The 24662-nt window shown below is 36.9% G+C and overlaps 4 protein-coding genes and 1 long non-coding RNA gene across 5 annotated transcripts; all 5 read right to left on the bottom strand.

The window, feature by feature from the left end:
• Positions 1-4958: 4958 nt before the first annotated feature.
• LOC122026992 (protein THYLAKOID FORMATION1, chloroplastic-like) lies at positions 4959-9863 on the bottom strand. The gene is made up of 5 exons (XM_042585772.1): positions 9535-9863; positions 8763-9033; positions 7271-7487; positions 5896-6011; positions 4959-5252 (listed from the first exon to the last, which is right to left on the bottom strand). Exons 1-5 carry the CDS (start codon positions 9707-9709, stop codon positions 5165-5167), a joined length of 867 nt encoding a protein of 288 aa, XP_042441706.1. The 5' UTR covers positions 9710-9863; the 3' UTR covers positions 4959-5164.
• Positions 9864-10864: 1001 nt separating this feature from the next.
• LOC122000257 (putative pentatricopeptide repeat-containing protein At3g13770, mitochondrial) lies at positions 10865-12871 on the bottom strand. Its single transcript, XM_042554726.1, has one exon. It carries the CDS (start codon positions 12869-12871, stop codon positions 10865-10867), a length of 2007 nt encoding a protein of 668 aa, XP_042410660.1.
• A 1171-nt stretch (positions 12872-14042) lies between these two features.
• On the bottom strand, positions 14043-14629 carry LOC122026987. The gene is made up of 2 exons (XR_006124231.1): positions 14470-14629; positions 14043-14309 (listed from the first exon to the last, which is right to left on the bottom strand). It is a non-coding gene; the product is annotated as an uncharacterized LOC122026987 (long non-coding RNA).
• Positions 14630-17933: 3304 nt separating this feature from the next.
• Positions 17934-21509, bottom strand: LOC122026979. Its single transcript, XM_042585757.1, has 3 exons — positions 20620-21509; positions 19939-20016; positions 17934-19366 (listed from the first exon to the last, which is right to left on the bottom strand). The coding sequence occupies exons 1-3, from the start codon at positions 21367-21369 to the stop codon at positions 18011-18013; spliced, it is 2184 nt and encodes a 727-aa protein (XP_042441691.1). The 5' UTR covers positions 21370-21509; the 3' UTR covers positions 17934-18010.
• A 1560-nt stretch (positions 21510-23069) lies between these two features.
• On the bottom strand, positions 23070-24028 carry LOC122006943. The gene is made up of 2 exons (XM_042562652.1): positions 23848-24028; positions 23070-23742 (listed from the first exon to the last, which is right to left on the bottom strand). The coding sequence occupies exons 1-2, from the start codon at positions 24013-24015 to the stop codon at positions 23263-23265; spliced, it is 648 nt and encodes a 215-aa protein (XP_042418586.1). The 5' UTR covers positions 24016-24028; the 3' UTR covers positions 23070-23262.
• Positions 24029-24662: the final 634 nt, after the last annotated feature.

Below are 24662 nucleotides of genomic sequence, written 5' to 3'. Positions count from 1 at the left end.
CAAATATGTGAGTTTGTTTGAGTTGTAAATTTATATATAAGATATGAATATAAACAAAAAAAGAATTATTTTTTAAAAAAAAACTATATCATCGAATTCAAAGAAATTGATCACTAACCCAGGAGGTTAGTGACGGATTTTGCCAAATTTATTGCTAACCCTTGTATCATAATTGTTATCAAAATCTATAGTAGCTAGCAAATGAGGTGTTGCTATAATGAGGTCTGGGATTTGAATCTCGGCAAAGTCGAGATAAATATCTTCCTTATGTGCTAGTCACTATTCTAAAGGCTACTAGCCGTCCGTGATTTACCTCCTCCGTGTTGACTCTGGGACGGGTTGACGGGGACGCTGGGGGCGAGCGTATTCACCTTTTGTCACAATAATTATTATCAAAATCTATAGTAATTGTCAGCAGATTTTTTTAATAAAAAATGGTTAGCGAACAAATTCTGATATATCCATCGGTAATTACTAGTTTTAGCAACGAATTATTTTAATATTCGTCACCAAAATCAATAAATGTTAGCCACGAATTACTGATACATTGTCACTCACATTTACTAGTTTGCGATGAATTAAGTTAAATTCATCACTAACTGTGGTGTAGTTTAGCGGCGATTATGATAATCATGGTGACGTTTTTGTTATGTCGTTAAGCAATTAGCGATGGAAATATTAACTTTTGTCGCTAAATATAATTTGCGACACGTTTATATCGACGAATATTTATCGTCATGAATTATTATTCATCTGCAAATGACGTTTTTACTGTAGTGACTTGTGGACTGCGCGCAATATGAAATCAAGAATTATTGAAGAGGGTTCTTCGGACGAGGATACTCGATCGGCAAAAGATGAATTCCATTCTATAACAAACAAACATATTTGTCGGTGGGTGACCAATGGAGGGATTTTCATATACCATGGACGATCGAGTATCGAATGAGAATTCTTTAAATATATAAGCTTTTATTGGGTGAATAAATATATAAAGTTAAAATATATAAGTTTTTATTGGGTGAATATATATAAAGTTATAAGGCATAGCATAAAACTATATATATTTCTTGAAAAATTATTAATTTTTAATATTTATTTATAATCCATGGTTATGGATCACACTTTGTCTTTCCCAATTGTTTTACATAGAATCGAATAGCATTTGTATTATTAAGATGTCTCACTTTAGTAGACTTTGTCTTTTCCAATTGTCTTGAGTAGAATTAAATAGTGTTTGTATTATTAACTTGTCTAATACTGCGTGGCCGAACTTTTACCGAGCTGCGTTTAGAACTTTGTTCAAATTTATTTATTAAATATTTACCCACTTTTGTTGAGCTTCACTAAACAATATTATCCTTACAATTTGGTTATATGATTAATTCAATAAATAAAATTTATTAAATAGCTGAGGTAACTTAGAGCTCTGGAACTTATAAGATATTAGGAAAATAGGAAATAAACACGTGTGAGAGGAGGGATAACAATGAGTCGGATTCGGATCGGATTCTATATCCTTCGTCCTCATATCAATCGGATATAGGATCTCCGATGAATATACTCATACCCATTAAATGATTAGATATCTTCTATAATTATAATTTTTCTTCTTTCTATCCAACTATTATAATTCAACAAAAAATATATTAAAATTAACAACCTATTAAAATATATATATATATATATATATATATATATAATTAAAAAATGAATTAATATCTATATAGTCTCCTCCTAATATCAACAAAAATAATAAATTAATTTTGGAAAAAAAAAATTTAATATATATATATATATATATATATATATTATTTAATCGGGTATTCGGATCGAATATTGGGTATTGATAGTCCCTCCATACCCTCCTCCATTCAGGTTGGATGTCAAATCCTCTATCGAATTCGGATGAAATTGTCATCTCTATATGGGAGGATGACTTTTGTCACATTTTTAAGTTACCATCTTAACGCCTCTTCCAAATGAATTTTGCCAATTTACTGGGTCATCTTTATAGGTTGAATAATGCTTGTAATTTTCATATTCATTTAAAAACAATGAGACTAAAGTATAGTAAATTTAAGAAAAGGAAAATAAAATAATATTAACACTTTGATTATTTTTTTTAGTTCTGAGCTTGTGACAACGCCTACTCCAATGCTCACGATCGTCATTTGTTTTCATTGGGCAATATAGTAGTAATTCGAATAAGTTACAAAAGTAATTACAATTATGTATAAGTAACTTAAACAATTAAAGAAAATATCGATGACTAAGAGGAAGAACTCTTCAGTGTAATTGTCGTCGTATCAACGTTTGGACTCCGTGGAAGCGTTTTCTAAGCAACACGTAAGAGAAGAACTTCTTTAGATTGATGTTCTCTAGCTGCTGGTTGAAACGTTCTGTTGTAGCCCACTTCGGGTGCTTGGACAACCTCCGGGCGCTCGGACCGTGATGTAGCCCTGCCAATCAGTACGTGCCAGATCATTGTGAAGATTGATTTTCGGCAGTCTAGATGCCTAGAGTAATGTCGGGCGCTTGGACTGCCAAGGCACCTAACTAGGCGCCCTACTCTGGGCAAAGGCATCCTGGGCGCCTGGACCAACTCCAGGATCCCGAAGTTCGGGCACCCGGACCACTATTTTTTGCACTTTTATTTTATGTAAAATAAGGTTAGTACAAGCAAATAATATTTAAAGAATGATAAGTTTTGACAACCTTCGGACTATCCGGTCCTGACTTTGAGTTTCATTAAAACTCTAGATCGGACCAACGTCTACTGTTCTCTCTTCGGGGAAAGCATCCTCACCTACTCCTCTTAGGAGAAATTACTTTTTGTCAGACCTATCCTCCAGACCGTATGGACTTTTGTTTAACATCCGAAACTTTAAGTCTTCATACTGAATGTCCGACTCACGACCCATCCAGTCTTCTACCTTGTATCCGTGGCCCCCAGGATTTTCCCCTAGAGTCCTCGACTCTAGGATTTCACCGAAAGTCCTCGACTCACCAAACTTTGCCCAGTCCCTGGACTAGAACTTTGTTACCTAACCACAGCTAGGACTTTCCTTTGTCTAAAATCAGTTAGGATTTTCATGTACACTTAGTTCAACTTGTTAGATAACAAGACAACTTAACTTTGAACCCCTTTGTCATTATCAAAATATAGATTCGATCGTCTATTACTCCCTGCGCCAACAATCTTATGTACCGATCGACTTCCATCGTCAATGATATGGTGTTCTTACATAAATCAACACATATAGGAGGGTGATAAAATTGTCCCATAAAGTTCATTCGATGCTTAAATTACTAGGTGTGATTAGATGACATAAAGAAGAAAAATCCATAGCAATTTTAGAGTTAACTACTCTTAATTTATGTTATCAAATTTAGATATAAAGAAAAATAAATATATTAATGAGATTTTCAAGAGTACATTGATTTTAATTTAAAATGGTTCAGATTCTCCATCCGTTTTAAATAAAACTAACTAATGACTATTCATCATTCGAAAATTTAAAATTTTATTTTTTAAAAAAATCAGAGAAATTCTAAGAATCTATTGTCCTAGGTCTTATAATTAGCCTATTAATAAATTTTATCAAACGGTACAAGTTTAAAAATTCAGCATAAATACATTTATAAGTTTTTAGGAGTACATTCATTTGAATTTGAAATGATGAATCTATAAAGAAAGAGAAGAGGTATTTCGTAAATATGATACTTAATTTGGGTCATATTGAAATGCCGATATATACACACACGTGGATTTTATAAGAGGAAGGAACTAATTTTCAGGTTCTCTTTTATTTACTTGGAAAAAAATTCAAGAGGAAGGAGCAACTCCGCTTCTTGGGAGTGAACTCGAAGCAAGTCATGATTGTTTGATCATAGATTTTGAAATCTTTATTTACAACTATCAAAATATAGGACGACGAAACTCCTCAGTTTGAGGAGAGCTATATTTTTGAGATGATCTTTTCTTTAAAAATCTGATCGAAGGACCTCCTCTGCCTCTTCACAGTGATTTTGGAGCAAAATTACATTGCATCACCCAAAAAAAAAAAAAAAAAAAAAAAACAATGTGAAAAGAATTAGGACCGGGGGTAAAGAGCGTCTTTTCATTTTCTTCTTAGTTTCTCGAGCAAAGATCGTATTCCAACTCCGATAAATTAACAAATAAATTTCTACATCTCGTATCTGTTGCAAATTTCCTGATTTATCCTAAAGACGTCCTTCGGATGAATCTAGTGACTAGCATATGAGGTATTACCATCATGAAATCTGAGATTCGAATCTCGACAAAACCGAGATAAATGTCTCCCTTATATATTAGTCATTATTCTAAAAGCTAGTGGTCGCTGATGATTTACCTCCTCCGTGTTGACCCTAGGACGGATTGACGGGAACGCTAGAGGCGAACGTATTCACCTTTTGCCACCCTGATTTATCTTAAAGACTAATAGAAAATTTTATAAGACAAGATCGATCATCCTTAGAATTAGTCAACATAAATTAAATACCTATACCAACTAAAAATAACAATCCTTAGAATTAGTCAACATAAATTAAATACCTATACCAACTAAAAATAACAATTAAAAATTATTGAAAAAATTATTATTATTATTTTACCCTCTTTCTACTGACGATATCAGGGTTGTAGACGACAGTGGAGTTTCTAGGTCCCAGATGAAACTGGATGCATGGTTGAAGTTTGTAGGTGAGATCATGAACAATGAGTGAGCTAGCGGAGGTCCATGGATGGCAAGTGGGTTTGACATCAATGAGCAAGGTGATGACTTATCATATTTGATTGCAATCACAATCATATTTATTTCTATAAATATCATTGTTTTTAGGAGAGGAGGGAACTAAAAGAAAAGTTTATAGTTTTGCTCATCTCGACCACCAAGTCGTTTGAATACTCTTTCAGTGACAATGAGCAGACTGAATATCCAGGAAGAGCTTATCAATATTATTAAGCAAAATAAATGAAGCAGATGACACTTCTGAAGCTTGCTCATTCTAGCCGCATACACAATCCTAGTAACTTGGAGCTACTTCTACAAACAATTAGAAAAGTACTGATCAGGCTTAAGCTTCTTTCAAACAAGAACTAGCTACGGCCTGGTTCCTGGTGATGCAGCAAAGTCAATGCTCAAAAGACAGAAATATCTCCTACGAACTGCGTGATGGCCTCATTAGCCTTTTGAGATGCTGATCTATCTTCTCTTTTCTTCTTTTCTCTGCATAAATGGCATTTGACAGTAGCTACATTAGACATTAGCATTTAGGGGACTAGATCCCAATCTATGTGGCACCCTCATACTAACTACTTAGTACACAGATATTGTTAATTTTATTCAAGATAAGCAACAATAAGCAAATCTTCCATGGCAGTTTGGCATAATATAAGATCATTAACACATAGATTTCATCATTTATTTTCAAGGATGTATGTCTATCCGGATTATCAATAAGCACCTGCAACAAGAATGGTTGAATGGTACTTCGTTTTGACTTTGCGACTATACATATAGCAGTAACCATAAGGTGCAGGAGCTGATGGAACATATCATAAGACTATGGAGAACAGTACTCGTTATTTTGTGCAATATTCACCAAATTGTTGAATGGTGAACAAACCCAAAATAGTTGGGGTGTCAATTAATGGCTTGCTATCAGTAATCTCCAAAAGTAATTTGAAAACAAAAAATAGAATATCATACTTATTCTTACAGAGTTTCGCTAAACTTATTGTTCAATGCTGAAGTAGAGAACATACTTCAGTAGTTAGGATGCACAGCGCTTGGCTAGTTGTGGTATCGAACAAACTTTAAAACTAATGTGAAGAAAAAGAATGAAACATATTTTATAGTAATAATTTACCTGTCAACATATTCCTTCAAAAGCTCCTTGGCTTGTACTAATTTGGATAAAAGATTGCGGTATACATCAAGATCTCTGTCAACACTAGGCTTATTTATATGCAATGCAGCACAGAGCTGTAGAATAACAAAGATGGAGTTAATGCTCTACAGAAAGCAATGAAAAACTAATCTTCATGAATCGAGTATGCACAAGTTTGGACCACCTTATATGACAAGCTAGAGCCTCAGACAACAAAGTCAATCCTTCAAATGAATGATCTGGAGGTACGAATCAACAATCACAGCCTCATAATATCAAATATTATTTTATAAATTAACTATAGGAGCTTGAAGGGTTATATACAGATCAAACTCAACACCATGATTCATAGTGATGCTTAGTTTCTGAATAAGATGTTCCCATATTATTTCCAGAAGGTATAGGACTCATAATTTTTTTGATTCAAGAAAAAAAAAGCTATAACTTTCTCCTAATATGGAGCTTTTCTTGAACAATCCAAAGAGGGATTAAAGCTAATAAGTCTTACCACATCAAATGTAAAGCATGAATTATGAAAGAAGTTTTATATGAAATCCACAATATACAAATGAGAAAAATCAAAACAAAAATGGCTTGGTATGAGTGCAGTATGTAACTCCATTGCCTAGTTGTAAAGAAAATAGAGCAAGGCAAATTCAGTGCTAATAAAAAGCATGCCAAAGCAATATATGCCACAATTCGAGCATAGAGGTGAGGCAACTTTTCAAGGAAGGTGCTAGGTTGCGTACATCATACAATAGTGTGCCTAATAAAAAAGTATCAGATGGCTTCTTACATTCATTCCTATATCTATTAATTGGCCAGCATTAATTTGGTTGTGATCTTGATGTTGTGTTTCCTCCACTATCTATCACAAGACAGAAAAGAGAAAAAAAGAAAGCTGAGGTGTCTAACTATTTTGAACTTTTTCTCGATGAGGTTAAGGACTATATAATTTGGATAGATCAAATTTTCAGTATCACAACTACTTGTGGTGTTGTAAAATATAGACTTATGAGTCATATATTGTACACGTTGTGTGGTCAAGGTGAAAATGTTAGAAATTTATTTATGGATATTATTTTCGATTGAATTACTAGCCAACATAGGAGTTTGAGTGTTATATTCAGGTGAATTTACATGTTATATGTCATGCATGTATCTATACTACACATGCAAATCACTTAACATAAAGTGCAGGCTTCAATTTTCCTAGGTTTTCATTTGCGCCTTCACTCAAAAACCGCTTACTGTCTAGCACCTAGTGACTTAAAATAACAAATTAGACAACAAACAAGAAATCAAAAGGAACCACTAAGGGAAATGTAGTTGATGTAATGAAAAAAGAGACAACCTTTTCGAGCACTGCAGGTTCAGTTGCATTTGCCAGCTCAAGCAAACGGAACAGTCCAATTGCAAAGAAACGACTATAGCTAAAATTTCCATTGCCCTGTGCTCGCTCTGAGATGTCTTTCAAAATGGCTTCCACTTCTCCTTCCCTAGAGGCAAAATCTACCAAAGAAGAAGGAGTTTGAGATGATGCCCACTCTTCCAATTTCTTTGCATCAATTCTGCATAAGCAAAAACTAGCTTGTATAATCAGAGAAATTATATCCATATGAATGCTTGAAGTCTATTGCATTGTACCGGACCAGTTGGTTCAACCAGAAACCAGCCAGTTAAAAGGTCATTCTAGGCAATACTCGTTTTCTTGTAAACCCAGTTAAACCAGCTCAAAAACTGGAACTGGATAAACTAGATCAAGCTCTGTTTTTCTTTTTTTTTTCTTTTCACAGAGAACATTGAAAAAAAATATGGTTTTGTAAATTAGAAAAATATAATAAATAAGGAAAAAAAACTTAACTAAAATTGCCTATTGAAGCCATGCATGCTGACTTAATAATTGTCCCTTAAATTATTTCACATCATTCAATTTTATAATAATTATAATATTTAAATTTTCTCAATCAAAACTTATTTTCCCGTTGGATTTTTAATTTTTATGCCTTCCACCGATAATCAATATCCCAACAATCTTATCGCTTATCGCTCGTCTTTTCAATCTTCACACAACAAAAAAGGTATAGTTTTAATTTTTTATTTTAAAATTATACAATAAATTTTATTGACACTAGTATTTATTTTATCAATGATACGACAATATTAAAAATAGTTGTAATAAATATGCAAGTATGTATGGTCATTTGGTGATTCATATGATTATTTATAGGAGTTTGATGAATTTATGATAATTTATTGATGATGATTGTGATTGCAATATGCCAATAGTAAACTTGTGATTCCTTGTCATGACAGATCGTGACAATGCTTCTAACAATACAATGATCTTATTTTTTAAAAGTATGAGTATAGTTGGCTGTGGTATATAATGTGCTAATGTATAAATACTACATCTATATATGGTGCAAATGTTTTTTACATATATTCATAGTAATAAATATGCATCATCAAGATATATTTGTAAAACAAATATTTATTACTTTATTTCCGTTTGATTGGTTCCACTTGTTGACCATAGACCCGGTGGCCTATTTGGTTTGATGTCCAGTATGGTTTAGGAAACATTGGTCTATTGTGGAATACTTTAATTCATGTTCATCAGCCAAAGATGTTCTTAGCTTAAAAGGATGCTACAGGATACTTCATAAAAATATCAAAACATAGAAGAGGCAGTTTAGTACATCTCCAGGGTCAATGTAAGCAAGTCCACAATTGTAAGCAAAGAGGATGTTTTTGTAACTAAAATTCAGTACGCTGAAAGGGAGCAAACTCAAGGTGGATAAATTTTAAGACTTATCAGGTAGTGTTGCAATAATTTCAAGTACCTGTACTGTTCAGGATCCTCCTTCAAAGCCGTGATATATGACTGGAAGATGGTATCTCTATCCTCACTGCTCGGATACCCTTCCATCAGCTGTTCATATACGGTTACAAAGCCAAGGGCAAAGACAGCATCATACTGATAAGTCTTTTTGTATCTCATCAGATGTTGCTGCACAAGAAGCTCCTGCAACACAGTGTTGTATATGCTTGGAATTGGTCGTTTGTATGCTTTGAGAAAACTCAATTTCGTCTCTGATACAGTGGGCGGCACATCTAATCAGTAAAATGAAAAAAAAAAAAGAAGATATAAAGATATTGATGAACAAGTCTAATCTCATAATTCTTGCCCAATTTAACATGTAATAAATAACTAAGAAGAACAATATATGGTAATTTCTTGCCAAAAAAGAATTGAAAGAAAACATAAAGGCCTGAAGCAGCTTTCTGTGCTCATTTATTCTAATCAACCGCAGACATTAGCGAAACGTTAAACATAATTTACATATTGAAACTGTGGAAAATCTAAAAAAAGATGCAAAATACTATAGAATAATGGAAGGATGATATAGGAACTAAGTTGATGAACCAAAACACCCTTCAAGATCAAAATCCAACAAAAAATAGAGTTCAAGCAAATCAAACAGCATGAGAACCAGATTAGTAAAAAGTCTGCTAACATACAACTTCACCAATCGCAGTTATGACCAACTAGAATCGAAAAGGGTAATCGACAAAATTAGGGTTTGGTAAAACAGATATAAACAAAAAGCTCACAGCTTGCGGCGGCCGGCACGCAGCTGAAGACCATCCGTTTGCTGATCTTACGAACTTCGAATCGCGATCCACGGAGAGCGGTGACGGAGGAGGAGCACAGGCCGGCAAAGGACCGCCTTCTCTCTGAGGCTTGTCTGCAGGGTGAGGAGAAGGAAGCAGATGGCATAGAGGCCATTAGAGATTCTTCAAAGAGAGCTTTGTTGGTACAGAGAGAAACTACGGTCGTTGCAGAAGTACGGTGGTCGTCGGCGGCCACAGGAATTGCGTCACCGGTAGGAAGAGGCCGAAGAAGACAGAGTCAGAGTGGGAGGAAGGGGAAAGCCTTATCCCATGTTCCCTAAAAAGCTAATAAACCAATAGCATGACGCCACTTGGCAGTTAGGATGTTTTATATATCGACACGGAAAATTCACCGCGTTACTTGTCTCTCTCTCTCCACGGACGTGGAAAATTCACCGCGTTACCTTGTCTCTCTCTCTCCACGGACGTCCAAAACTAGAAGTAAGAGGTTTTTTTTTTTTTTTCTAAGGACATAACACAGCTGGGAAGTGTATGATTCTGTGACTGAAAGATTCAGGGGTCAATTCCTGGGGTATCATTGCCTAGGATTAACGTCTCGACTATGCACTTTCCACCTGTGTATCTGTATTTACCTCTCTCCATATTTGTGGGACCGACTCTAGGGGATCGCTGATGTGATGATTCTATATTTTTTTTCCAGAAGTAAGAGGTTTTTCATATATATATATATATATATATATATATATATATATATATATATATATATTTCATGAATTGACTCATACAAAAATTTAGTTAATCAACCAAATTAATGAATTTTATATCGATTCGATTGGTACGATTTAGTTGGTAAAATTGGATAAGTTCCTTTGGTCTAAAAAAGATTCAATTTATTCTGTTCCGATTGGTTTGATTTTGTTCAATTCATTTTTAAGCTCATTGCTCAGCTTTAGTTGTTGGGTTTGGAGTGATGGAATTTAGTTAATTCTTTGGGTTTACATGTTAAGATTATATAACATATGGATTTGTCATCGAGAATAAGCTGAATACGTAACTTCTAATTAATTTATTAGATAAATTCTACTGGAAAATAAGTTTTTCAACCAAGTAATCTCGGGCTAAACCGCTAAAGTATCCATTACCTGAGAGGTTCAGTCTGGTCCTAAGTGTAAGAACAAGTCTCAATTTTAGTTCAACCGAGAATAAAACCAGCGCTGTCCACGTATCGATGATCTGATCGACCATTCTCGATCTCTTTTGTTGTTCTTTAGAAGAAAAAACGAAGAAGAAGCAAAAATTGTTAGATTCGTCACCAGTAGTCGCCGCAGGAACACGCCCCTTTGCTGAAGTGGTGAAACCTGTACTTGTCCCTCAATACAATCTCTCTGCTGGTGATCAAGGAGAAGTGCTTGTACGCATTATGGCAATCTCCACACACTCGAAGATTCTTCATGATCCGAAGCTGAACCCCTCGAGCAGCCGACAGATCTCCGAAAGCAAAGGCCAGCTTCTCGCTGTGGTAGTAGAGCGATTGTCTTCTTCCAGCTCCATCCAAATCATGAAGCGTGAAGCTGATATCAGGCACGTAACCCACTGCCTCGATGCCACTCATCAGTTCTTGTAACTTTTGGTATATCTTTACTGACAATGGATGAGGCCGATCTTCTACTCCGAATGTATGAGTCGCTTTGTCAATCTCAATCCAACTGAAACCTGCTTCCTTTTCTATGCCTTTACCTTTCATCAACTGTCTCACCTCTTCGGCTTGTCGCCATCTACCCGATCGCGCGTAGACATTGGCGAGGAGTACATAGTTTGCAGCTTCCTCTGGTTCCATTTCCAGCAGCAACCTGGCCACCTGCTTTGCCACTCGCAGGTTTCGGTGTTTACTGCAAGCTCCGAGCACGATTCTCCAAAGAGGGGTGTCTGGTTCGAAAGGCATGTCTCTGATGATAAACCTCAAAGCCTCGTCGATCTTTCCAGCCCGCGACAGCATGTCCACTATGCAGGCGTAATGCCGGTATCCTACTTGATCATTTGCCCCTTCCACCATGGCACTGAACGACGACACGCCTTCGCGAACGAGACCCGCGTGATTGAAGGCGGAGAGGAGGTTTAGCATCGTAATGCCGTCGGGCCTCAGTCCGACTTGCTGCAGCTGCTCGAAAAGCTCTGCGGCTTCCTTTGGATATCCATGCTGCGCGGAAGCAGAGATCATGGAATTGAATGAAATTACATTGCGGCGGTACTCCTCTAACGAGTTGAAGACTCTCCTTGCCTCTTGGATGCACCCGCAGTTCGAGTACATGGAGATGAGGGAATTCTGCGTCGCCGTATCCATGGCATCGTTACTCTTCAAGCAACTGGCATGAACCTGTTTCCCGGTTTCCAGGATCGACAGCTGACCGCAAGCTGTTAGCGAGCTCGAGAAGATGAATTGGTTCGGTTGGAAATTCAAGTTCAGCATCTCGGTGAACAAATCCAGTGCGTCGTTTGCCCTTTGCGCCTTAATGTTTGCTGAGATAATCGAAGACCAGACACCAACGTCCTTGGAGCTGACACTGTCGAATGCTTGTCTTGCATCCTGAAAGAAGCCATTCGTCGAATACATGGCGATCAGAGAAGATCCGACAAAACAATCTCTCTCCAATCCCACCTTGATGGCATATGCATGTACGCCTGTGAATTCTCCAAGTAGTTTGCTTCCAGCTGAAGTAGCTCCGGCTAGTAAAGCAGGGAATGTAAAACTATCCGGAGCAAGGCCGTCCCTTCGCATTAGCCCGAACAGGTACAGGGCCTGCTCGCTGTTCCCAATCTGGGAGTATCTCCTGATCATAGAATTCCAAGTGATCGCATTTTTCCTCTCCATTGTTTCAAAGATTTGCCTTCCATTTCCCACTTCTCCGCATCTTGTGTAGACAGCAATTAGTGCGGATTCTAAGATAGTGTTTGAAGAAAATCCATGGACAATGATCTGGCTATGGATCTGTCGCCCCATGCAGAGAGATCCTGCATCAGCACAGGACCTCAACAAGCTGCTAAAAGTCAGCGGTGTCGGTTGAACTCCACAGTGCAGCATCTTCTTGAAGTTTTCTAAAGCGGCAGCATGGAACGAATCATGCGTTGGAGCTCTGCTCGCCAACTCCAAACTTCCACACTTGGATGCTTCCCTCAGGCTTTTGTTTTTGGATAAGGTAAGCGAGCTAGAATGATACTTACCAGTATCGACTATGGCTTTGCAGGTGAATTTGGAAGTTTCAGAAGACAGTAGTGAAGATTCCGGCAGAGCAGGGACTTGGCAATTCGTCAGTGCCATTTCCTTCTTCTGTTCATGGAATAATGGGCACAGAAGCTACATTCTCCTAGATTTTGTGCTGGATACACAGATATCTCCTAGATTTTGTGGCTCAGAGCCTCAGACTGAGAGCAAGCCAATTGCCAAAAAGTTATCTACAACATGACGTACTCGATTGTTTTAATTAAATTTAATCTTTATCAAATCTGATTTACTGAAGCCCGATTTTAGTTAAATTTAACCTGATTAAGGTAATTTAATTTGATTTTTAACTAATTTTAAAATACATTTGATTGAGTGTGATATTAAGTAAATGAATTAAATTAAATATTATTTTAACTAAATTTGATTTTTAAAAATGCTTTCAATAAATAAAAATAAATTAGTTTACATAGATTTGGTTTAATCTGATTTTAATTAAATTTAATTATTAAATGTAATTTTAATAATTAGATTAGGGGGGAATCTAAAGGGCTATATTATTGTTTTTGTAAAAAAAATCTTAATTTTTATAAATATCAAAAAACAGCATCTCATCTTATTTTTCATCAAAAAGTTAATTTTAACATAAATTAAAAATGGGTGCCATGATTCGGAGGTCACATGTTCGAATATCGAAAATAACCTTTTATAAGCTAAGAAATCTTTCTCCAAGACAATGCCCTAAGAACATAATTTGTAGAATCACGATCCTACTCAGAATCGATTTAAGGTCAGGATCAAATCGTAGAATCATATGATCCTACTAAAAACCCTTAAAAACTTATCATACATTATTAATAATTAAAAAAAATATCTAAAAATCTTATTTACATATAAATAAATAACTAATTATATATATATATATATATATATATATATATATATATATATATATATATATATAATTTACACCTAACACCTCAAATTATATTACTACATATACAAATTTAAATTAACTTACAATTCAACTCATTCTCGCATAGTAATAATATTTATATTTTCATATTATAAAATGAAAAAATATAAAATTTCTATTATGAATGTCACGACCCAAGGAGTCACAGCCAAAGGAAAATCTGATAACATTTCTCTTGTACCAGTGGCAATCTGAATCATTTCTACATCCACAGATATACATCAGCCACACACGGCTGGAATATATACACAACCACACAGTTATATATATATCTAATAGTCCACTCGGCTGTACTAAAAAGAAGAAATACAGTGGAAATACGATAGAAATCTTCACAAACAAAAAACAAGGACTGTTAGTCGGCTAGGTTTACACAACACAATAAACAACACAAAATACCAAATAACAACACTCCGAAACCAAAATATAAATTTACATTGATAAGTAAACCAAAAACATATACCAAATAAAGTACAAATGAAAATCAAAAACAAGTCTTCGGATGTGACGTGGGAACCGGCAGACAGAATACTCCAAGCGAGTCCAAAATCTACCTGCTACCTGAAATAGAAATAGCTCAACGGTGTGAGTTCAAAGAATTCAGCGGATATCAAGATGACATGCCTAGTAAGATATAACTAACAGAAATAATCATGGAGTACAGTCTTCTTGAACAAAAGTAGGAAATGCAGACTAAAAAGACTGAAGAAACTATACTTACTAGGGCCTCCTATCCGGAACATACGATCGTCAGACCAAATACCTCATGTCTCCTGTATGCCATGTCAATCATATGCAAATACCAAAATGCAACAACCAATATACAACAATCACAAGCAATAAATGCAATATGATGCAAAATGACATGTGTCACCCCTGACGTCAGTCAGCCATCTCACACGCAATGGTGAGACCGAGTGGGTAGGGCTATGACAACTGTGCACTCTGTCATCACTGCTCTTGAATGATCGACTGGACAGGATGCTGTCGGAGTACACTTATCCTCCTACTCCAATCAGAGTGGGGGAGCGCAATGCTCTCATCTCCCTGAATCAGTCTAAAGGAGGGATCTCTGCCGGCTACCACGTTACGTTACCACTACCCATAAGCAGACCAAGGGAGCCTAACAGAGCAAAACTGTCACACACCTTGCCTAATATACCACTAACCCATGAGTGATTGTGTCTGCAAATCCATGTAAGTTGTAACTGGCGATGTGCTCAACAATAATGGAGCTGTCAATCGCACATCATGCAATCATGCAAGATGGTACATGACACTAAGCATGTAAATCCTAACCATAATCACCTCCACGTAATATGTACCAAACAGGAAAGTAAATCATACCATGACCTAGGTATCACAGATCTAAGTACACATGCCAGACAATAAAATCCAGAAAACTAGTCCTATACTCAATAAAGCCTAGTATGTCACTTCCTCTAGGAACTAAGGTACACATGACAATAATCAAGAGATATAATCATGGATACATAACAGACAACAAATAGAACATACACTAGGTAACAAGTAGTGGCATACCAAGGGCAAATCTAAGCATGAACATTGCTACTAGCTATAAATTACTATGCATATCAAAGTGACAATATCATAAAAGATAAGTCAAGAGATACCCGCCTAAAAAAGAAGATTGTATCAAGCAATCCGACGTCGAGACGCTCGTCTCGAATCAGAGACCTGCATCAATCAATACATATATTTTATTTAACTAAATTCATATGAATTAAACAGCTAAATAAAATATCCAAACCTAATTAGGGAAAACCCTAATTGATCGTAGACATTAACCCTTAACTATATTTAATCCACAGGTCAACTAGGGTTAGTTTCCTAAACCCTAATCGTTCTACTACTCAATTAGATTAAGATCTATACATAATCAACCTAATACAAACTAATCAACTTGTACAATCCATTACCACTAATGCAATCACCTCTAAAACTCACCTAAATTTGGATGTATCACTGTTTATCCAAAGTCGAAGATGTTGGCTGCCGGAAACAAGCTAGAGTTGCTGCTGGAAACCAGAAACGCCACTGTGATCAATTAACCCACTTAGCACATGAATTAGAAACCAGATCCCTACATGCCTTAACCCAATTTTCTTCCTCTCTGACAGTAGGCAACAGCAATCGGTTGGTGCCAGAGATCTGTGGTCGACGCCTCCCAAAAGCCACTGCCAGATCTCGTTGCTGGCAGTTTTCTCCCCAACGGAAACTAGGCAAACGACGATCGGAGTTAGCAAGGAAGAGAGGATTGGCCAACAGCTAGGGCATAGAACAATGGACCTGGGGTGCTCGGCTTCAAGCTAGGGTGCCGACGCTGGACGGTGATCGGAGAGGGTGGCGGCGTTAGGCGCCGGTGTGCGGCCCGGGAGAGAAGAGGAGATCGGGAAGGGGCAGTAGTGGGGAAATTCAGATCCTAGGGCACGGCGAGCTGGGGCTTGCAGCTTGTCGGCGTCGGAGCAGGGAAGAGGGACGGCTAGGGCACGAGACCAGCCGACGTTTGGCGCCGGCGATGAGTCGGGGAGCAGGGCCTCGGCTGGATTGGGAAGGAGGAGAGAAGCTTCGGCCGGCGGTGATGATGCGCAGAGGAAGGAGGGAGGGCTCGGCGGCGCGAGCTCGAAAAAGGTTCGGCGGATGGAGTTGAGGAGAAATCACGGTGTAAAGAAATAGGAAAAGGAAAATAAGAAAAGGAAATAAAAGAAAGTTTATTTTAATTAAAGTCTAAGTTATTTTCTTTATCCATTCTTATTTTTGGGGTATTTCCAAATAGGTTTTTTACTGGTCTAATATTTATCCCCTTAACCCACGTTATATGAGATTCGAAAAATTCTCAGAAAGTTTCTAAAAATTCCTAAAAATTTTGTTAACGCTATTTGCCTATTAAACCTTATCGTAATTATTATTTGGGTACCATATTTTATAAACACAATAATAATAACACATTCAATGTCAAAAATATTTTCTTTGTTTATAAGATAATTCAATTTAAAAGTCAACAAAGCACTTAACGTATATACAGAAGCTATTGAATCCTTTGATTCAAATATGAAAGTCGGAAATAATCTTCTAAAGATTGGTTGATGTCACACAATACTAGACAATAGACATCCAAAAATATATTATTTTGGGAAAAAAAATAACAGAATATTATTGATAAAAAACTAACTCAAAAAAAATTAAACATATGTTTAAATAATTTAAAATCCTAATAAGAGGAAAGAAACAAAATATTTTAAACATCCGAAAATGATTTAAATACTATTTTTTGGATTTGAAATAGGGTAGTTAGAGATAAACTTTGAAATTTATTAAAGATCTCTGAACGAGTTTTGATTTGATATATTATATGCCCCGTGATTCAATCCGAGTCAAAAGTTATGACCTCTCAAAACTTCCACCGATCCTGCTCCGATTATGCTCTGATTCTGTTCCGATCCTACCAATTTTGTTCCGATCCTACCAATCTTGTTACGATCTTACTGCAAAAAGTGATTCTGCACGATCCTGGATTGATTTTGAGTTTCCAAGTCGTAGCATCGTATGATCCTACGATCCTGGATTGATTTTGGATTTTCCGAATGATAGGATCGTACGATCCTACGATCCGGATCACGATTTTGTAAACTATGCCTAAGAATAATTTCTTTTCTCTCTAATTTTATGTGTTGAATATCCTATTGAAGTAGTTCGTCTGGAACTCACATCTAAAAGTTTTTAATAAATTTCTTTTGCCACAAATCTTCAAGGACATTAAGAATTCCAAAACAAAGAACATGGAAATAGTCTATTTTTGGTGGATCAGAGCATCCGTATTGATGTTAATATATGAATGTATTACAATCAGTGTTATAACACTCACAAAATACTTGCATTCCATTCTTTGAATACAGTCAATAAGAAAAAATCTATATTTATTTAATATAAAATAAGAATAAAAACTAAATGAGTGGATAATAATAATATCTATAAATAATAATAAGTGTTAATATTAAAATGAATATGGATGAGTGTTAATAAAAGAGATGTATTAATATAATAAATATATAGTATGTGTATCCAATTTTTTTTTAAGAAGTGAGTATATTAATATTTAAACTAATACGGATGCCCTGTAATCCGTTGAAAAATTAAATATATTAAATTAAATGAACTAACTTGAGTTTAAATTAACAATCACAAGAAATAGGAATAGCATCTCAAGAAAACAGAAGATAAATCTTTCACCTCCTATTTTGTTAACCACCTCTACCATAGGAGTGATAACCTCCTCTACCATGAGGTTTTCTACCGCCAAAAGGCTTCCTCCCTCGACCAAGATGGCTGGGACGTACATCACCTCGGGCAGTAGGTCCGAATGGAAATCCAAAATTCTGCTGATTAGGAACACTTGGCTCTTGTATATTTCCTGACACTTCTTGAATAGGTATGGTAGCAGACGTGGTGCACAGATTCGGCTCATCAAACCGAGGTATGCTAGCATGAGCCTGGAAATTGGGAATGAGCTGATGTTGAAATGGCAATTTGTTCGGAAAACTACTATAAGCCTGGGATTGATGCAGCTGAGTCCAAGCATGATTCCCAGGCTGCTGGCTTGGCAACATATTAGCTGCAAATCCTTGTGCACCTAGAGACTGTTGCTGCAGATTTAGGAATCCACTTAACCATACAGAATTTAATAGCTGCTGGAACTGATGTGGTATACCCATTAAGCTACTCATTTGTAGAGGCATTGGAGTAGCTGCAGGTATGGCATGAGAACTAACACCGGAACCTCCAGCTCCACCCAGTGAGTTACTCATTTGTACAGGCATTGGAGTAGATGCAAGTATGGCATGAGAACTAACACCGGAACCTCCAGCTCCACCCAGTAAGCTACTCATTTGTACAGGCATTGGAGTAGATGCAAGTATGGCATGAGAACTAACACCGGAACCTCCAGCTCCACCCAGTAAGCTACTCATTTGTACAGGCATTGGAGTAGATGCAAGAATGGCATGAGAACTAACACCGGAACCTCCAGCTCCAGAAGAACCATAGTTAGAGCATGCAAAAGTATTGGCTACTATGTGTGACTCAGTGGGACCTGTGACACTAGAGGGGAATCTGTTGGGACATTCTGAAACCTGATTGACTTGAAGGCACATACCCTTCTGCATACTGGCACACTTGAAGTTTCTTTTATTGCCAAATGATTCTGGATGTGCTTTACATTTATTATTATTCCCCCTTTTTGCATGACGGATAGATTTCTTATACCAAGCTTCCTTCTCGTCATCTGAGAATTCCACCTCATCATGCAGCTCCTCATCATTCTCACCTGAAGCATCATACGACTTCTTATGAAGCTCAATATAATTGAGTATGCACGTAGCAAACTCCAGGACGAAAGATACAGCAGTTCCCACGCTGATCCCAGCAGGAATCTCTTTTACAGAATTGTATCTTATGACATAGAAGGGATTCTTTACTGGTCCAAATATTTCATCAACCAAACCAAGCGGCAATCTCATTTCTGTTATCCAAAGAATGGAACCTTCACTAAGAGGGTTGTGCTTCTCCAAGCCATTAACAACAACTTTGTTATCCAGAACCTGAGGAAAAAGAGAAAGGAATTTAAAGTTGTAATTTGAATCGAAATGTAGAACAATTTTCCTTGATATAGCTTAGAGAATTAATAACAGCAAGTAAAACAGAGACTTGAGCCTCGTTTGGAATGCAAACATTATGATGCATATGATCACTAGAATCGACAGTTTATAAATTGGTATAAACATAAAATTAGAATTTTTTCCGCATGCCTTTGGACACAAATGAATGCTATACCCGCTGTAAAGAAAACAAGCCAGAGCTACTAAAATTTTTATTTGTTGGACAGAATTTTCAGGGTAACAGCAGCATTCAAATAACTAGGTTGCTGGGTCATTACAAAAAGTGCATTAGCTGAAAATTGTGAGCGTAGTGCCTTGCAGCGACTAATTGTCAAATGCTCATTTGGTAAATCACATCAAATGTATGCCAATATGCATAGACAGTTAGCTTCTTTATATACTGGGCACCATGTTTCAAGAAAGGAGAAGAAATAATTCAACAAAATAGGCCAGTCTGAGTTTCATATATTGAAAAGTGGAAAAATGCAATGAAGCTTAGATTTTCAGGAACTTACAGCAGAAATTACTCCAACAGAGAGTACTCGATGGTGTGGTTCCAACGTCACATCAATTTTTGGCACTGGAGGAAGATCCTAAAAATCAGTTCGTAGTTTAAATTAGTACCAACAGCATGCAGAATTATTGAGGTGCTAATACAAGTGGATACATTTCAAAATTCAGGAAACAAAAGGATAATCATCAACCCCTCAAACATACATCGTTGTTCAAAAGGTGAAAAGGGTGCGGGAGCAGTGCATAACATTTTTAATTCACTTGATTAACAGAAACTAGCATGTAGCAAAGATAATTTATGAATGATAATCTTGAACATAACAAGAAGGTTCATTGAGGACTAGCAGAAAACTAAAAACTTAAAGACAACCCTTGATGTAAATGTATAGTTATGTGAAGTTAATTAGTTACACTTTTGTTAGGTCTAGTAGTTGTGCCGATGCTAACGCCATTTACCAAAACAAAAAATCAATTGCACAAACCCCTTTCATGAGTTTTTATTAAATAAGTCAATGAGAACCAACACTATCGATCTGTTAGTGTGTTAAAATCTGCCTATTCATTACACAAGAAAGTTAAGAAAAATTGAGTTTGCTACTTTCATTGTACTCCCAACAGAAAACTCATAATTTTCAATTACATGGCATTCTTATTTTTGTTAAAAGGAGTACAGAAAAAATTACCTCCACTTCATTCTTGGATCTTATTGGACCTTTCACTATATCTTCATCCTCTTCGCTTCCAATGATCATCTCGTCTTGATTATCATCTCTTATTTCACCCTCTTCAATCTCTTCCTCAGCACCTTTCAGAAAACCTCCACTAATATTGCTGTCACACCGACTATGTTTACCTTCGTGATATCCATCGTCACTATCTTCTTCTTCGCTGCTTGAAGAGGACGAAGAAGAGTCACTACTCTCGGATTCTTCAATTTCCTCGTCTGACCCATCTGATTCGGCTTCGCTATTTTCCTCACTGCTCATATTTGCCACATTAACCAAAAAACTCGCACGATCTTCACTTGCTCCATTAGCCTTCGTGGTTTCACTAAAATCATTCTCTACCCGGCCTTCTTGACTGCCATCAAGATCAAGATTCCCAAAGGCCACTTTGGCATCGTCAAAACTAGATTTTACCGACGCAGTGCCATTATTCACTGGCTGCTCATTAGAGTCTTCCAACAAAGTCACGCATTTCATCCTCTCATCGATCGAGGGCAGCGGGAGCTCTTCTTTTACCCCAAGATTAGATATTTCGGTCACAGGGCTATCAAGGAAATCGAGCACCTCCACTTCCTCCACTGACACGAAGAAGCGGTGGGGATCCACAAGCCACTCGTCGGGGTCGAAACCGAGCAGGAAGGGATCGAAGTCGCTGGGTTGGAGCGTCGGGGAGGGTTCCTCTGGCGGAGAATTCCACGGACTTCCCATCTTGGATTGGATTATGGAATCGGGGAAGACGAGGACGAGGTGGCGATGGTGTGAAAAGGAAGAGGAGGGCACGGGAAGAGGAGTTTCGGCGCGGGCAGAAGGGAAGGAGGATTTTGATCCTTTAAAATGTAACGCATTGCATCTGTATTTCTCACTAGGGTTCAAGCCTCAAGGCCCCATGGGAAAAGGAAATCGGTCCGGTCCGGTCCGGTCCGGCTACCAACATGAGCTCTAGTATGACCGGCCTGGAGCTTATTAATAAAAAGCTGAATACATTCATAATTTTTTAAAGTTTTTAATTTACTGTTTCATATATTTTTTTTACCTATCATAATATTTATATAATATTGAAGGACAAGGAGCATGCCCAAAGCATGACAAAATAGAGGGAGTGAAAGTGAGTTGTGGGTTATCTGACGGATGAGGATGAGTAGCTTGATCAGAGAATATCTCAAGATTTTAAAAGACTATATCAGAGATGTGAGTCGAGTGACAAGTATACAAGTGAAGAGGATAGATATTAATTTTTGCAAACTCAACCTTAGAGGTGATCGAAGTTAGAGGAGTCGTCGACTGGTGTTAGGATCCAGTCCGTCGATGATTATAAAATTCAATATCCTATGTTTTAGGATTTATGAGTTGACCAATCAATTAGTATTCAACTTGTGTTTAGAGACTAGTGTGAAATCCAGTCGACTAATGATTAAGTCAACCAATCAGTTGACTAATAAATTAAAATTTCAAGTTGGTCTATTTGGGTATTGTTAGCTAAGATTAGTCAACTAAAGATTAATTTTCAATCGACTGATGATTCAATTAATTTGACAAACAAATAGAATATTTGTTTGTTGATCTAAATCCTTTTGAAAGAGCATATAACATTGTTAAGTTAACTAAAGTAATTGACTTATGATACATCAATCGATTGATGCTAGCTAGGCCCATCCGTCAATGCTAAACAAAGCCAAAGATACAAGGAGCTAGCTACAGCATGATTCAACAACATGATCAAATAAGATATCATAGGTCAGTTTACTGGTGGATGATCAACTACTATCAACAATAAAATTCTAAGTCAAAACACTTTCTACCTCTACTCGAGCTTCATTTTTATTACTTTCTTTCTCAATTTATTATAACTCTTGTGTCCCAAATTGTAAATTAAAAGACTCCTATACTTGTAATTAGAAGTGTCAAAAATAATCCAATCCGAAAAACATTCTAAAAATGTCAGATTCAGATTGAAAATTTTCGGATTGGATTAGAAGTGTTTTTAGATTGTATTAGAATCGGGTCAGATTCGAATTTACCTATATTGACTTGGATTTACTTGAATTTAGGATTTAATAGGATTTTTTATTGGAAATAAATTAAATTTTAAAAGTCTAGAATTATAGAGAAAATAGTAAAAAAATTATTTTAATCGAGTTATTGAGGTTGATCAGATTATTCGAATTGAGATTTAGGATTTTTAGATTCCATTCGAATTCGGATTGAAACTTTTTTATTAAGTTTTTTCTTTAATCCGACCTTTAGCCACCCATTGACACCCTTACCTTTAGCGTTGCCCAGCAGGGGAAAAAAAATAGAAGAGTGTTCCACTTAAAGGATGCTAGGCTATGAATTAGGAGATTAGAAGTTGCCAAATCACATTAACCCATTGCACCATCTAATTTATTTTTCATTTATGTTCCATTGCATAACCTCTTGAATACTAACATTGCAAAAAAAAATATATATATATTTTGTATTCACCCTCCTCTACCACACCTATCACATGATCCAACAAGGATTATTAGAGTCTCATCACATTCGATCAATAAAACCTCACCATGCCACACTCCCAAGACATTCTTGTTCCTATCTTATTGCTTTCCAAATGGTAAATGGTAATCAATTCACCGTACGCACAGCCGTATACGCAGTGGTCTTAGTGGCCTGCAGGTTCTTCTTGTGCCACGTCCAAGAATCTGAAGGAGAGTCGGGCAATGGCGGCAGCACCACCACGGCTCTGCGGCATAGCCCAAAAGGCCACCCTTGGCAACCCTTAAACTCTTCCCATATCGACGGCAGCTTCCTTCCCCAGTACTCGTAATCCTTTAGCTCAGTACAGAATGATGATCCTAATTCCACCGAGCAGCAGGAGAAGCAGCTCTTCACTGAGAAAAATGCTTCACTTCCGATCTCCTCCTCCTCCTCCTCCTCCTCCTCCTCCTCCTCTTCCTCATGATTGCCTATGTCCCTTATCGTGCTCGCAACGCAAACTCTTCCCGTTGTCGGTGACACAGCCCAAGTGAGCCTCCCTGTGAACAACTCCTGAGGCTTTCTCCACTTCGCCCTTATTGCTCTTGCTTGTAACTCCAGCATGATCAACTGCACGTCCAATAATCAGTTTAATTTAAGAACATATCATCAATTGGCCGGTCTGCGTTTACAGTATAAATACATACATAATTCATAAACGCACGCACGCGGTACCTCTTTGTGACTGAGATCGCTGTCGAAAATCTCATCGACAGAGGAGCTCAAGGTGGAGGGGGATCGGAGGCAGGAGCCATGGCACTGAGCGCAGACATTCCTTATGAGCTTCGGAAGCGAATTAGGATGTTGAGAGAGCTTAGACTTGCCCTGGTGAACAAGAACCATGCTGCTGAACAATTGTGCCAAGAAAACAAATTAATGAATCAATTTATTCTGCATGTGCTGTTGTATGGAGTTGAGTGGGATATGGACGTGCATGATAGAGGCCTGGCAACCTAAACCATTGAGTCAAGGGTAGAAATCCTTTGGGTAAAGATTAAGCATATGTATGATACCGTTGGATTAAAAATTAATCTTTAAACGTTGAAGGATCTTAAAAATTAGTTCGACTAGCTATGTTGCTATTCACTTTGTAGCATGTCATGTTTATTTCTTTCATTTGAAATTAACAAGAATGTAGCAAAAACTCAGAATGGTCATTTAATTGTGTCTTTCTATACATGTGTTTGCTTTTCCCAGTAGTAGTTTGTGTGACTAAATGTCTGTAGTTTTCGAGTTAATTTTAACTTGAAGCTAACTTTGAAGTGACACCGCGCCAAATTTAGAACACTTTACTGCAAAGATTTCAAAAGATGGAGTTGATACTTGCATCAGTTTATCGGCTAATGCTAGGTTCAAAAATCAAAAGGGAGGAACACAGTACACACACCGTCTTCGACTGAAGGAAGTTTGAATTGTGTGAAACTCATATGAGGTCGCCAAATTTTTCAAAACTTTTATGGCCGAAGCACATAAGCCAAGTTCATAACCAT

The sequence above is a fragment of the Zingiber officinale genome, chromosome 1A, assembly GCF_018446385.1.
Source record: "Zingiber officinale cultivar Zhangliang chromosome 1A, Zo_v1.1, whole genome shotgun sequence".
In the NCBI taxonomy this organism is placed as follows: Eukaryota; Viridiplantae; Streptophyta; class Magnoliopsida; order Zingiberales; family Zingiberaceae; genus Zingiber; species Zingiber officinale.
Note: the sequence above shows the minus strand (reverse complement) of the source record. Positions and strands in the feature narration are given on the sequence as shown.

Bases quoted from the DNA above. Each gene is read 5' to 3' on its own strand.
- LOC122026992 (XM_042585772.1), bottom strand. From the start codon at position 9,709: ATGGCCTCTATGCCATCTGCTTCCTTCTCCTCACCCTGCAGACAAGCC. The intron at 9,034-9,534 runs GTGAGCTTTTTG...TTTACTGATTAG, and splicing joins CGTGCCGGCCGCCGCAAGCT to ATGTGCCGCCCACTGTATCA. The intron at 6,012-7,270 runs GTTGTCTCTTTT...GTTATTCTACAG, and splicing joins AACCTGCAGTGCTCGAAAAG to CTCTGTGCTGCATTGCATAT.
- LOC122000257 (XM_042554726.1), bottom strand. From the start codon at position 12,871: ATGGCACTGACGAATTGCCAAGTCCCTGCTCTGCCGGAATCTTCACTA.
- LOC122026979 (XM_042585757.1), bottom strand. From the start codon at position 21,369: ATGGGAAGTCCGTGGAATTCTCCGCCAGAGGAACCCTCCCCGACGCTC. The intron at 20,017-20,619 runs GTAATTTTTTCT...ACTGATTTTTAG, and splicing joins GATCCAAGAATGAAGTGGAG to GATCTTCCTCCAGTGCCAAA. The intron at 19,367-19,938 runs GTAAGTTCCTGA...CTTTTTCCTCAG, and splicing joins CTGTTGGAGTAATTTCTGCT to GTTCTGGATAACAAAGTTGT.
- LOC122006943 (XM_042562652.1), bottom strand. From the start codon at position 24,015: ATGGTTCTTGTTCACCAGGGCAAGTCTAAGCTCTCTCAACATCCTAAT. The intron at 23,743-23,847 runs GTACCGCGTGCG...TTGGACGTGCAG, and splicing joins GCGATCTCAGTCACAAAGAG to TTGATCATGCTGGAGTTACA.